Source organism: Equus caballus, chromosome 11 (assembly GCF_041296265.1).
Source record: "Equus caballus isolate H_3958 breed thoroughbred chromosome 11, TB-T2T, whole genome shotgun sequence".
NCBI lineage: Eukaryota > Metazoa > Chordata > Mammalia > Perissodactyla > Equidae > Equus > Equus caballus.
This window is the reverse complement of record NC_091694.1, coordinates 24,316,289-24,331,405: the sequence shown is the minus strand read 5'-3', so window position 1 is coordinate 24,331,405 and position 15,117 is coordinate 24,316,289. Positions and strand designations below refer to the sequence as shown.

General features: G+C 45.2%; 1 protein-coding gene across 3 annotated transcripts in view; it reads left to right on the top strand.

The window, feature by feature from the left end:
- SKAP1 (src kinase associated phosphoprotein 1) overlaps positions 1-11,426 on the top strand; it is a 255,977-nt gene extending 244,551 nt beyond the window's left edge. For 2 of the 3 annotated variants that reach the window (XM_023652675.2, XM_070226231.1), the window contains 2 exons: positions 9,177-9,285; positions 11,056-11,426. In XM_023652675.2, coding sequence (XP_023508443.1) covers positions 9,177-9,275 — 99 coding nt within the window. In that variant the 3' untranslated portion in view covers positions 9,276-9,285; positions 11,056-11,426. Of the gene's footprint in view, positions 1-4,408; positions 4,788-9,176; positions 9,286-11,055 lie in introns of those variants that run through there. The other variant, XM_070226230.1, reaches the window with a different exon arrangement.
- The last annotated feature ends 3,691 nt before the right edge of the window (positions 11,427-15,117 follow it).

The window sequence follows — 15,117 nt, the reverse complement described above, 5'->3', positions numbered from 1 at the left end:
TTCTTTGATGGCTTTGTTTGGAACAGGGCAGGGTCAAGGAAGTAACCAGTGCAGACAGTGTAAAGCAGGGAGGTACCAGCCCCAAACAAACGCATCACCCTAGCAAGGTGCAAGAAAGAGAGGGAAGAGAAAACCAGCATCTGCTCAGCCCTTCCATGTCCAATTGAGGAAATCGAGATTAATAAAAATAATTCTTCGGAGAATGATTCCACTCTATCCTACCCTGTTTTGCACCAAACAGCCTCAATAACCTTACGGCAACAGTAGAATAACTTTTCTTCTTTTTTTAAAGAAAGCAGAAAAGACGATCTCTGGAAATTATTTTAAAATAAAAAATATCCCGGCCTGCACCTCCCCCCGACCCCCCTCCCCATTGCACTTTAGATGAACCTGTGATATTGTAGCAATGGCGCTTGAAGTGCAGTGGGGAGGTGATTTAGGAGAATATTAAAGGCAATGTGGAGATTCAAGGCGCCTCTCTCAGGGAGATCTGGAGAAATACGCAGCACAGATGGGCCGAGCAGATTAAACATTTCCGTCACATTGTTTCCAAATTGTGTTGTGGTGCCTGAGGCTGGTACTGCGGTCAGAGCAAAACAGAGCGGTGCAGAGCTGCGAGCTGCACAGTTTATGGAATACATATTAATACGCTGGTTTCACATGGTATCACAATTCTATCAGCTCCGAAATGGTGCTGTCTCTATTGTTTCTGAATTCTGCACTTGGCACCTTGTTTTCTCCCATCTGCAAAATGTTTACCTTCCCTTTATCCTTTCTCCCTTCTTTAGGCAAAGTTCAAGTTGCATGTTTCTTTCTGTTTCTCTTTCCTTATAGCCCTGTTCCACTTTCCCTCCTGCCTTCAAAGCGTGTGAATTTTCTGTCATGCACACTCTGTGTCTTACACACACTTCCATCACCAACAATATCCTGTTTGTGCACAGGTCCTACACACCTCCCTCGCCTTGACTTGATCATTCTCAACTCACACCCAGTTCAGGATATAATATTCAGACTTGAGGCTGAATATTCCCTTGCACTCACGGGCTCTCGGCCCCTCCAGCCAGCTGACACTTGCCTCTTCTCAGAACACCCAACTCTCAGCTGGGGGCTGAGCTCTGGAGAGTTGTCGCTGTGTGACCCCCAAGTGCATTCGCTGACCACCCAGCCTTTCTGTGTTCTCTTTCTTACACTCACTCAGCTTCCCTCAGCCTGGATCCAGGCCCATCAATCTGCAGGTTAGCAAATTCCCTGAAATGTAACAATAAATAAAACTGGTTCAATTGAGGCAAATTTAATGATTCATTTTTATTATGATTCATAGACCAAAACTCTGAATAATCGGAAAAAGAGAAAACGATTGCCAAGAACTTAAAACATGGCGTAAAACAGCCTGGAGAGGTCACCAAGCTACCCAAGGTTTCAGCCAAGCCCTGAGCTTGGATCTTTTCTTAGGTTCCAACACCACTAATCTGCCGGCCACCCAAATGGCCACTTCCTATCTCCTTCTACAAAATCTCTTCATAAAGTCATTTGTGCTAAAAAACGGGCACCTGTTAGTCTGTGGTGAGCAATTCCTGTTCCCAGCCTTGTTTTTCTCATCAGTTGGGAGGGTACTGAGTTAGAACCCTCAATTTATTTAATAATTTATAATATCCTCAGAAAGCATTAAATTTCCAAAGTTGGGTTTTAGGAGTAGAGAAATTGTGGACCAATCCAGGGTACAAATGTGATGTCTTTGGCTGACCCTGGAATATTACAATCTACGCTGCTTAGGAATTCAAATTTCCCATCTTTACTAATGAGAATGTATGATGCACAAGCACTAATAGGAGAAATAAGCAATCATAAACCAATAATTCTGTGATTGATTGGCCTTTCCCACACATATATCAAGCATTCATTGATCTTTCACGTTAGGGATTGATGGATTGCTCTCTTGAAGAGGAATTCTCTTGTTTACAAGCACTGATAGAGTCAACTTTGATGGTTAAAAGAACAAAAGTATGAGACGCTTCCCAGGAATCTTGTTCCGCAGAGGCTTACCGAAGCCCAATTCAATGTGAAAAGAGGACATTTCTGTTAGGAACATTCTCAGGGGAACCAACAGTGTCAAGCAGCTGGCTCCAAAAGCCATCATGTGGATTTAAATGGAAGCTACGAGAAGACACCTTAACTTTTAAGTCACAGGTAAAGAGATGGCGCCTTGGAAGGCGTGAGCAAGCTTGGTCAGACTTTGAAGAGGGAGCGGACTGCAGCTGGGGGCGGAAACCTAGGAAACCCAGCACGGCAAGAACAAGGAGTCTTGATTTCCTTTCGCTGTATTTTCAAAGGAGAGTGGAGGTGGAGATGGCCACACTGGGCCAAAGTGCAGATCCAGGCCATAAAGATTATTGTATTTTCCCCCTAGAGTGCTGGTTTGGAAACTCTAGAGGGTTCACAAACCCTTTGAGAATCTGTTGAAAGGTCTGGGCCTCACCCCAGGGACAAGACACATGTACACATGCACACAAAATTTTACACCAATTTCAAGGAGTTCAAAGATCGCTTCACAGCCATCCACACACAGGCCAGGGGTTCACAGACCCCAGTTTAAGAATCTGTGCCCTAGAGGATGGTGACTTCCTTTTGTTGGAACAGCCTAAGATTCACTGAGCCTAGAAATTGAATTCTCATCCCAAGACAGGGTGGTCATTCCAGGTCATGTCTGTGCTACTCCAGGGGAGCCATGGAAGAGCTTATACAAATAGGAACCAGCAGGGAGGAGAGAAATTAAAATGTAGCAATCATGGAGTAGGGGTATTTAATCTCTTTTAAGGCTTATGATAGGCGCCTGCTGGTTTTCCCCCTGATATCCCCTGACACCTACTGACAGGGTATTTGCAGCACCACACAGGGACTCAGGGCCCTGTGACAGGAGGAGCACTGAGGAGGTCCATGATAGTCTTGAAACCATAAACAGCAATAGGAAACCACTGGAGGCAGAGTCAAGCTGTGCGACGTGCCCGTGGTTGGTGGCCATACTGCTTTTTGTTTATAGAATTTGCTGTTCTTTTTATGGCAGGTTTGGTAGGGTTTTTTTTTTCCTTGTTGATGGAGATTAGCAGCATAAATCCTTTTATAGCAGTGTGCAATCCCCCATAAACACTTTTGATTGTTGCTGATGGTGAGTGCTGTGTCTGTTTCAGGTTCAGTCAATGCTCTGCTCAACCAGGCCAATAGCTTCTGCAACCAGATAATGGAGTCCAAATAGTCAACCTTCATTTTTAAGACTCCTTCATTTAGGGGGTTCAAGGAGGTGGGTCAGGGTTGATGTTGAGGGAAACAGATGTTTAATAAAGCCTAGAAATATTTATGATGAGAACAAACCACATGTTGTACTATTTTCAAGTGAAAGGCCTCTTAAAAGACTTTGTGGCAAGAAGCAAGCACTGATGTGAAGGGTTTGAGTTTTTTAAAACAGCTTTTTATATTCTTATCTAAAGCATCTTCAATTAATTAACGTATATTAACGTCTAATTAACATCTTAGCTCTACTATACACAGCGGCTATAGCGTTACAGAGTGGAGAGCCTGTATAATTCTGATTCCCTGACATTATCACTTGTAGGTATGTAGCCCCGCCCCGAAGGTAGAAACACTTCCCAGTGAGGATTTCAGGTCTCCTGGGAGTGTCTCGGCATTTTTCTGATCTTTCCAAACATCTGGGCAAAAAGAAGTCAACTTTATTGAAAATGATCCCGTGAATTCAGTTCTCTCTGCCATCCCAAAACTAAAATCCAAGAATCAGCAACTTAATAAAAATGCAGTAAATTAGCACCTCTAGACAAGAGCAGAGTTCATTCAGAGCTGGGGTCTGCCTGGCTGAGCCAGTACTCTCTCCATTTTAATAGTTTAATAAAAATTAGCATAATTAACGAACATCTGTATGATCCAGAGTGGTGCAATTTGGCACTTGGAAACGAGGGCTTAAACATGATTGCTGTGAGTTTAATGTTGTTTTAATTCTTTTTGGCACTGTGCAGTGAAATAAACGTTTGCTGGTGATAGTTCTCGGCCGGATCTCATTTGCATTTTTCTCCCTTTGATTATGAGCAATTGTGGACTCCCCAGCAATTCATCAAAGTAGAAATTATTTTAAAATACCTCGTGGTGTTCAGACTGGGCTGGAGCAATGCATGGGGGGTGGTAGTGGAAGAGAAGGCTAGAAATTTTCCATTCATGCTTTAAACATCTCAGCCCTGCAGCCCTTTTCGGGTATCCAGCCAAGGGATGAAATCTGGAGAAGACAGTCAGATCGCAAGACCTGTAGGTGCTTTGATTAAGCTCCTAGGCTCCCACAGCAGGATACATATGGTCTCTGAGACTGTGCCATCCTCCTTACACTTCTGCCTGCTCTTTTGTTTTGAAGGGCAGAGAGTTGATTTCACTCATTTCAGTTCTCACCACTGTGAGAGTTACTACATCTGTGGTCGGCAGGGTCAGCATTCCCCTCCAGCAAGAGCACACTGACTGGGAGCCCGGACTTTGCAGGTGTCCTGCTGGCCTCATCTGCTTCCTGTTTGCACCCTCTTCGAGTCAGCAGAGACGGCCTTCCCAAGGCTCAGTCCCCACTCCTGGCTTCACGGCTAAAGGGGCATGCTGCCAAGAGTGAGTCAGGCAGGAGTCTTGAAGGTGAGTCAGGCCCCTAGGGAGAGAATGCCCTAATTGAGCCCCTCAGTGATGAAGATGACAGCATCTGGCAGGTAGAAGACCACACTTCACACGGTTAGGCAAGTTGACTTTGATCAAAAGACTGTGAGACAACATTGTGCGCACCCTCTGCTCATGAGATAGCAGAACTAAAGCCAGAGTTTTTATGAATTATGGTGAGAAAGGAAGACAGAATATGTGTTCCCTTCACAGTGAGGCCCTGTAGACGTGGCCGTCCTGGCCATGTCCTAATACAAGGCAACGCTCCAAGAAAATGTAAGGCAGAAACTGCCCTAACTTCAGTATTGGAAAATGGATGGGAACATAACTTGTACCAAGAGGAGCTGTGAAATGTCCCGACAAGCATAGGCTAAGGAATTCTGGGTAATTTCCCATAAGGCAGTGCAGACTTTGAGGGAAGTTGCCCACGGGGAGGGAGGGAATGAGAAGGTGTGGTGAAGACAGTGAGGGACAGGTGGTGGACACATTCATTTATTTAAGACTGATTTTTAAAAGGTAATTCCCTGTTCCTTTTAGGATCAACTCAGTAGTCTCCGTTCTTATGGCCGTGGAGGCTCTCTTGGTATTTAGGCAGCCATTTGGGGAAACTGTCTCCAAAGGCAGTTGCTCTCTTCCTGCCACAACTAGTTCAATCACCAAGGGAATATCTTGGAGTTAGTTGTAACTAAATCTGCTCAACTGAGAGTATAAATCCCCACTGTTCTCTCCATGTTTTCATAAACTCATTTAACAAGTATTTTTTTGGCCCCACTCTGTGCCAGGTACCATGCTGAGTGCTGGTAATACAACAGCAAACAAAACCAACAAGGTCCCAGCTCTCAGGGAACTTTCCACCTAGCGATTGGCACTGAGACAAAGGCAGACAGATACAAGGCAGTGCAATGAGTTCATTTCCCGGCAAGCACAGGGCAGAGTACATAGCTGGGACACTGTCAGAGGGTGGCAAGAAGAGGCTTCTAGAGTCTGGAGAGACTCAGGAATTCAGACCTGAAGGCTGCTTAGGAGTGAGCCACATGAAAAGGAGGAGGGAAGTAGAGGCTAAACAGGCAGAGGAAAGGCGCCAAGGTGAGAGAGCCTGTGGCCCATGGGAGCAGCCGAGCTAAGTTCTCTTTTACCAAGGGTCCACTAGATTTAGGGGCTGAATGGCAATGCTGGGCAGTGAGCGGGACCAGCTCATGCAAGGCTTTGTCCACCGTGTTAAGAAGTGGACAGCAGGCAGTGAGCACCCGCTTAAAGGCTTCAAGCAGAGCAGTGATGTTGTCAATGTGCATTTTGAAAGATTCTGGCTGCAGAATGAAGAACAGATTGGAGGGGAACAAAATTGGAGGTACAGAAACCAATTTGGAGGTAGTTTCCGTAGTCCTCATGAAAGATGACAGTGACATGACTCTGGGGTATTGGCAGTGGGAATGAAGAGAAGCGGATAGTTCTGATAATATTTTGGAAAGAGAATAGACAGAACTCAAGGACTGATGGGAAGAGGAGAGTGAAATTGGGAACAACTCGGGTTTGTGGCTTGAGTAACTGAGTGCATAGTGGTACCATTCACTGAGATAGAGAACACAAGAGGTAAAGATAGTTTGGGAGAGGGAATGGAGATAGAGGTAGGATGAAGGGTTAAATTTAGGATACACTGAGTTTGAGCAGCTTGATGGACACGCACTTGGGTACTGGGGCCAACACTCAGATCTGGGCTGGAGCTATGGTCGTGAGTCGTTTACACAGACATGGTGGCTAGACCGCAGAGGTGTATAAGACTGCTCAAGGAAAGTGCATCAAGAAGAAGGCTGGGGGGCTGGCCCAGTGGTGCAGCAGTTAAGTTCACATGTTCCGCTTCTCGGCAGCCCGGGGTTCGCCGGTTCGAATCCTGGGTGCAGACATGGCACCGCTTGGCATGCCATGCTGTGGTAGGCGTCCCACATATAGTGTAAAGGGAGATGGGCACAGATGTTAGCTCAGGGCCAGGCTTCCTCAGCAAAAAAGAGGGGGACTGGCAGTAGTTAGCTCAAGGCTAATCTTCCTCAAAAAAAAAAAAAGAAGGTGGCGGCGGCTGGGACAGAACCCTGGAAAACAACTACATTTAAAGGAGGTATAGAGGAAGATGAGCTTGCAAAGGAGAATGACAAGAAGCAACCACAGAGGTAGGAGGGAATCCAAGAGAGAGAATTATCAGAGAAACTAAGAAGAAAATGCCTCAAGAAGGGTGCATAGTGCCAGCACTGCTAAGAAAACAAGTTAAGGACTGAGAAGTACCTACAGAATCTGAGCAATAAGGAGACTATAGGAGACCATGGAGAGAAAGTGTAAGCGGAGTGATGGAGGCAGAAGCCTGATTAGAGCGGCTTGAAGAGTGAATAGAAAGCAAGGTGTGGGGGCAGTAGTGACATAAACTCTTTCAGTAAGTTTGTGAATTGGCAGTCGGCAGGCACTAGTAGAAATGGGAAGTAGACATGCGGTGGAGACTAATAACTGTCTTCAAAGACGAAGAAACTTGAACACCTTTCATCGCTGCTGGAAGGAGCCATTTACATTATGTGAGCCCTTCTGTGGAGGTCGGACTCTACAGAACCTTGTCTCTAAGAAAGCAAGCAAGCAGAAGGGTTCCAAGTGCCTGTTATGAGGGACAGTCTTAAACCCAAGTACACGCTGTGAGGGATGGCCTTAAACCAGGGGAGGGACGTCTCCTCCACTTTAATGGGTAAGAAGGATGGTTGTCAATACAGGTAAGTTCCTTTTTTGGTGGCTGAAGGGTGACAGATCTGATGGCCTCTATTTTCTCTTTGAAGATAGAAAAGAGGTCATCTGCTGAGAGGGAGGAGGGAGGCAGAGTTGGAGGAGGAGAGATAGGCTATCAAAAAGAAAAAAGATAACCATTTGGCCCGGAATTTTATTGTGTCACCAACCTCGGTTTTTTTTTGGGGGGGGGTTATTTTTTTTTCTATTTTATTTTTGGGGCCAGCCCGGTGGCTGAGTGGTTAAGTTCGCACACTCTGCTTTGGCGGCCCAGGATTTCGCTGGTTTGGATTCTGGGCACAGACATGGCATCGCTCACAAGGCTATGTTGAGGTGGTGTCCCACATGCCACAACCAGAAGGACCCACAACTAAAATATACAACTATGTACTGGGGGGATCTGGGGAGACAAAGCAGGAAGAAAAAAAGAAGAAGATTGGCAAAAGTTGTTAGCTCAGGTGCCAATCTTAAAAAAAAAAAAAAAAAAGATTTTTCCTTTTTCTCCCCAAAGACCCCCAGTACATAGTTGTATATTTTTAGTTGAGGGTCCTTCTGGTTGTGGCATGTGGGACGCCGCCTCACCATGGCTTGTCCAGCAGTGCCATGCCACACCCAGGATATGAACCGGCGAAACCCTGGGCCGCCACAGCAGAGAACGCAAACCCAACCACTTGGCCACAGGCCCAGCCCGTTTTTTTTTTTGTTTTTTTTTCCTAGTAGAACTCAACAGGCAGGTGTGCAAAAAGCAGACGGTTAGCTTCGTGGTACCCCAAATCCAGTTGAATTGGAATATATCGTATTTCCCATGTATTTCTAAATTTTACTTCCTCCAGAGGAAAACGTTTTCTGGTGCTTTCAGGAATACTCTCATAATGTTCAACATCTGCTGTGCTTTTGAGAAGCTCTTCTGTATTCAAGGAGTTTCATTCTCAACCCTGTGACCACCCCTTCTTTTAAACCCTCTCACTCCCTTTCTTGTTTGCCCCTCTCTGTGGCTCTTATGTCCTGCCTGTCATTATTGACGTACAGGTCAACCTCTCCTCTCTTCCAGGGGAGGAATCTAATGTTTAGAGCACCTACTCTGTATCAGACACTTTGAATTGTTTTCACTAATGCGGCATCACCAACATCCCCACAACAAACGGGAGGGGTGATCTGATCCCTACTCTTACGAAAAGGAAGTGAAAGCTGGGAGAGTCTGAGGTCACATGGCTACTAAAGGACCAGGCGGAGATTAGATCCCAGTCTGTCTGACTCCAAGCCCATTACTCTCTGCTGTAAGCTCCCAAGGAGCAAGCAGTGTTCCGATTCCTCGTTATATATCTCATGGGAACCCGGGCAGCACTTTCCACATACAAGATGCTTGGGAAACATTATTGATTTAAACTGTGACCTGACTCCCTGGATATCTTTAGTGTCCTGGCATTTTCGGGTGTGCCCAACTTTCTCTGGAGGAGCCATTCTACTTTGCTTGGTAAAACACATGCTCTTTAGGTTCATCAGCATCAAATGTGCTAAGTTTACAATGTAGACAGGAAAATGGCAAAATGAAAGTGGAGTTTTCTTTCCTCCTCCAGATGACTTAAATTCAGCAATCCCATCGAGGTGTTGAGTCATACTCATAGTGTCAGCAAAGACACCACCCCGCACCAGGACTCTCCCACGCAGCCACCACGAGATGAACAGAAGCATGACCAAATTCCAACTGAAACCATCCTCTTTCCATTTTTCAGGAGTATAACATGTACGGCTGGTGGGTAGGAGAACTGAACAGCCTCATTGGGATTGTTCCAAAGGAGTATCTCACCACGGCCTTTGAAGTGGAAGAATGATGAAGCCCAGGTATCAGAACTATTGCCAATGAATTTGTTGCCCATGCCTTCGTCTCTCTGTGAAGGATGAGACTTGCCAGTGAAGTAGCTTTTCTTCATTTCCAAAGTGATGCTAAGGATTCACCATTGAAAGAAGATGAGTCTGGAATTGTTTTTCCTAAATTAAGGGACTGTGTCAGTTATGATTAGGTCCAACTACATGTGACAGAAAACTCAAAATAACAGCGATTTAATTAACATAGAAATTAATTTTTCTCTTCTGTAAAAATCTGGAAGTACATGATCCAAGGTATCCAGGTCCCAGGTACCCTCTCTTTTTGCTCCACTGTGTGTGTCCAACATTCCCAGGGTTGCTCCATGGCCCAAGATGGATGCTTCAGCTCCAGCTATCATGTCTGTATCCTACCCAGGAGGAAAGATAAAATGAAAGGAGATGGGCACACCTTCTCCTTTTAAAGATACTTTACAGATGTTGCACACACTTCTGCTTACATTTCATTGACCAGACACACCAAGCTGCAAAGAAAGCTTTATTCTAGGTAGAACTTGTGTCCAGCTTAAAAGTGGAAAGGGGGTTCATTAATAAATAAAAAGGGGAGATGGATATTGGGGAACAACTAGGAATTTTTGCCACAGGGATGGGTCTGGGTTTCTTTATCCCCAGCTCTCAAATCCGGGGCACCATTTCCCCTAAATGCCCATGTATTCCAGTATGATTGGCCACGGTGTGAGGATTCCTATGGAACATAATCAAACTAACTTTCAGGTAATAAAGAATGTGGCTTGTATTTTATGAGCAAGGACCATATCATATTTTAAAACAGTGGAGTGAGTGCTTGCTTTGGGTAGGGGTAACAATAGGAGTTGCTCTGGCGCAGAGTGGATTTTGTTTAGAATTAGGGTGGTGATGGAGGACACCCAAGGGTAGCATGACATCGCTAGCTCCATCTTCCGGCCTGAAATGGGAGAAGCCTTTACTGCTGGAAATGAAGGATCACGTGTGACAGTGTTATAAACCGTCCTTGGAATCTTCCAGACCAGGGCCCACTCTAGTGTGCAGCAGCAGCTGAGTGGATTCATTTAGGACTACACATAAGGATAGATCTTACTCTCTGATGCACTTGTACAAACATAAAGCACCAGCTCGGGCCTGTCACTCAAGATTTGACTTCATGACTTTCCCAATGAGGACTCCATTTCCTGGCAGTGAAAGCAGAGGGGTGGAATTTTTCTATCCAATCTAAACAAATTCACCCTCCTTCCTTCTGTCACTTACTTAATGGCAGAGTTGTTTATCTCCCCATTCTCTTTGCCCACATCTGGGAGTCTATCCTACAGCTACACTTGCACACATGCAAATGATGCACACACAAGGCTACTCATTTGTAATAGCAAACCATTGGAAATGAATAGAGGCCTAGCCAAATAACTGTAGTACATTCACAGAATTGAGTACTATGCAACAGTGAAAAAGAAAAGGAAGCTCTCTGCACTGATGTGGAATACATTCTGAGAGGCGTTGGTAAACAAACCAAAAAAGCAGCGAAGGGAGTAGGCCTAATATGCTCCATTTGTGTAAAAAGGGAGTCTCCTATTACTTAGGTATGTATGAGCTATCTCTGGAAGGAGAAAGAAAATGATAACACAGTCCTTTCTCCAAGGAGAGAGAAACTGTGTGACTGTAAGACAGGATAGGAGGGAGACACTTTTTACTCTCTGCCCTTTTATACTTCTGTATTTTGAATCATAAAAACAAATTTATGTATTTTTCCTCCTTTAGGACACATACCCTTCTCTCTATCCTGCCTTTATGAAGAAACTGATCATCAAGAGCTCCCACTCCTTACCCCTGCCACCCCCCCCAGACTCCTCCCTTCACTGAAGAGACCCTTCAGACCTGAAGTCTCTGACACCTTGCAGTAACTGGAAACCACCAACAAGACAAGTGGGAAGAGGCATACACGGCAAACCTGTTACTAAACCTGCCTTGTCATAGCTCACCCCATCTCCAAACATGTCCCCATATCCACTTCTGCCTTTCCACAGGCTTGTCACAGAGAAGGTGTGAGAGAAGGAAACCTTTGGAGGAGGAGGTTGCTGGTTGTTTCGGCTGGTTTGAAAAGCACAAATAAACTTCCGATTTGGTTCCTTGCCATGTGTGATGGTGCTGAGTTTCTTTTCGTAATGGTATCAAAACACTGGTTCTGAGCATTCTCGCTGCCTCCAAAGTGGGAAGGGAGAGCCGGAGAGGAAACAGCAGCCCCGAGAGGGAAGGGACTCACAGTTGTCTCTCAGGGCAGAATCGCCTCTGGAACCCAGGCCTGCTGGCTTCTTCCTTTGGTTGCCTACTTGGTTACTCTTTTCTTATGTGCTGACTCTCTAAAATGAGACAGGGCTAGATGCGAGTCCTTGGGGTCAGCACATTGGAGAGTTCCTTTTCGGGCCTCGGTTACAAGTTAACCACCCCTCTGTGTCCTGGACAAGTCCCAGAGAGGGGCCAAGGAAGTGCTTTGGGGAGGGCTTGCGTATACACAGCCCGGCTTCCTTTTCCTGCTGCCTGTACATAGCACTCGGGGTATTTTTGCCTTGAAGAGGCAGCAAAACGTAATGGTTAAGAACATTAACTCTGGAACCAGACAGCCCTGGAATAAATCCCAGTTCCCTGTTGACTACATATGTTCTCTAAAGCAAGTTACTTGACCTTTCATGCCTCAATTTCCTCACCTTAGAAGGGGTCTACGCCATCTCACTGGGTCATTAGGAAGATTAAAGGAGTTAACATTTGTAACTTACTTGGAACAATGCCTGGCACATAGTAACTACTCAATAAGGACTGGCTATTATTATTGCCTGACTCTCTACGTGAGAAATTTTGAAAGACGGGCAATTGAGCAGCTATAGCAATTTTATTTCCACAAATGCCTATTCAGAGCAGTCCTGGATCGGCAGTAGCCTTCCTCATCTCTATAACAACCATATCATAGCCTTGCAGTAAGAGACCCATTTCACATCATCAAAAGAGAGAAGCCAGGGAACAATCAGGGATGTTGTCAGTGGATCCCAAGTTTCACAAAAGATCCTTCATTTCCAATTTTATGACCCAGGAATAAAAAAAGGAAGTTTTTTGTGTATGTGATAGATAAAGAGGTAAGGAAAGGGAACAATTTAAGACCGGGAGGAAAAAAAAGAGAGAGAAAAGGCAGTAGAAAACTGTCTATAACATCTCCTCCACTTTACACAGGGTGCTAAAGAAAAAGGAACCACTAGGTGGCAGCATCTGAGCAGATGAACCGGACAGAACCAACTGGCTCCCCTTTTAGGGACCTTTGCACCGACCCCAACCTACAGATGAGGACAATGGGCATTGTTATGAAGTGTTCAACAGAGGGAGAAAACAGAAACTCCCTTCTTGTTCCCTCCCTGGAGAACCACTAGGGGCCCAAGTCTGGAAGGCTGGGTGGCTAAGAGAGAATACCATTGTGTCACTGCTCTGTGACTGAGAGACACCAGAAAAGGGGGTACTAGAAGGGGAAGAGTAGGTATCTGGGGCAGGGTCAGAAGGGGGATGAAAAAAGATGAGGTCAAGGTAACTTCTCCGCACTCTGCACAGTTCAATGCTCTCTCAATAGCATGGCCATTGGCTTCAAGCATTTAAAACAAAATCCTCTCAGTGCAATATTCCCTTGTACGCCTGCAGGCCTGGCCACACAACCACATGCCGAACTGCAGAGGTCTTTTGGCACCTCTGTCCACTGCAGGGTAGGCACCACACTCAGACCTCTGGCCCTTCGAGCTGTAACTTAGTGGAAAAAGAAATGAGATTGCCCCTAAAAGATAGAAACAAATAGACTGATGGGAAATCTGGTCCATAGCCATCTGGCTATCTTTGAGATTGTTTTTTTGTTTGTTTTTGCCAATCTTCCTTTTTTGTTTGTTTGGTTTTTCTCCTCCTGAAAGCCCCCAGTATATCGTTGTATATCCTAGCTGTAGGTTCTTCTAGCTCCTCTATGTGGGACGCCACCAAAGCATGGCTTGATGAGCAGTGCTAGGTCTGTGCCCAGGATCCAAATGGGTGAACCCCAGGCAGCTGAAGCAGAGTGCATGAACTTAACCACTCAGCCACAGGGCCTGCCCCAATCTCTGACATTGTTACATGCAAGAAGACGTAAAGCAAGTTTGACAAACTGATGAGACTATCTCCAGGCTGAAGGGCATTCTGTGTTAGGGGAAAGTTCTCAAAGAGACCTTGCGGAAGCAGCAGATTCCTACAGTCTGTCTGAAGCTAAACCTCACCCAGCAATACTGCTCCTCACTCAGTTCAACAGCCCTCTCAGCCAACAGCCTCAGAAAGCAACTGGCTAATCAGATTTCCACTTCTCTGTCTGACTCCGCTAACTAAATCCCCACCTTACTGCCTGTGACTAACTGGATAACCGGGGCATTAGGCCACTTAACTAACCACATTATATGTAGAATGGCTTCTTAACAGGCAGTAATTGCTCTGGCACGTGAAATAGGAGAGGGTTAGAGGCAGGAGGCTTCTTCCTTCCTTGGTTTTATGTCAAGGAGGGAAAAGAAGAAAGCTAAGATACAAAAAAAAAAAAAAGCAAGCAAGCTAAAATCCTAAATTTAAGAAGCAAATATGCATTTGCCTTTTCCAGATAGATAATAATTTACACAGAACTTATGACATCCAGTGGATCATCTGGCCAGGAGCTCAAACAGTTTGGCCTGCATTGTCCAAGCTGGTATCTGAGAATATTACATGCTCTGAAAGCAATCTTTCAGCTACATTTCATTAAAAATACATTTTTTCTAGGGTGTTTTCTCTGTCATCCATATAGCAAAATAGCATAGAAACGGTTTTGCAATTACCTCAATATTAAATTTTCCCATACGATAGCCTGTTATCTCTTGGAAATCTGTATTTAATTCAAAACCAACTACATGTTTCCCTCTGGTGAATAAAAATGGGAAAGAGAAGAGAATTCCTATTATATCTCATTCCCTAAACCCAGAAGGTTTGATTCCATTAAAGTGAGAGCAGGGGCCGGCCTAGTGGCGCAGTGGTTAAGTTCACACGTTCTGCTTCTTGGTGGCCCGGGGTTCGCTGGTCCAGATCCTGGGTGCGGACATGGCACCGTTTGGCAAAAGCCATGCTGTGGTAGGCGTCCCACATATAAAGTAGAGGAAGATGGGCACAGATGTTAGCTCAGGGCCAGTCTTCCTCAGCAAAAAGAGGAGGATCGGCAGTAGTTAGCTCAGGGTTAATCCTCCTCAAAAAAAATAATAAAAAAATAAAGTGAGAGCACTGTCAAAAGGTGGAGCTGATGATGCCCTCCCTCCTGTCTGAGACACATACTTTATCTAAGCAGTACATAAGGAGGAGCTGAGACCTCGTTATCTTCACTTCTGTCTTAGCACTTCAGCTTGCTCTGTTGCATCACCTTATTTGCAGTTGGGATCTGAAAGGTGGTGACTTGGACAAAAATCACACAAAATCTGCGAGGGAGGAGGAAATGCAGTGAAAGACTCTTGAAATTCTCCGTCTGCTGCTTTGCTTATTGAATCATTCGAGCTCTCCTGCAGTTAGACACATCCAGTGACACATTTTCAAAATCCACGTTTCCTGCCAGTCACTTGCATCACAAAGCAGTAGTATCAATGCAAAGAGCAAGATAACGCATGTGGTGGTGTGGAGGCGGGGGACACTCCTGCCTTTAAAAACTGGTCTGAGAAAGATGGATTTAAAGAAAGAAACCAAAATATGCTCTTTTTTTTTCTTGCATCTTAAGAACAAAATTCTCAGATGCCAGGGACAGAGGTACTTCGATCTTTGGCT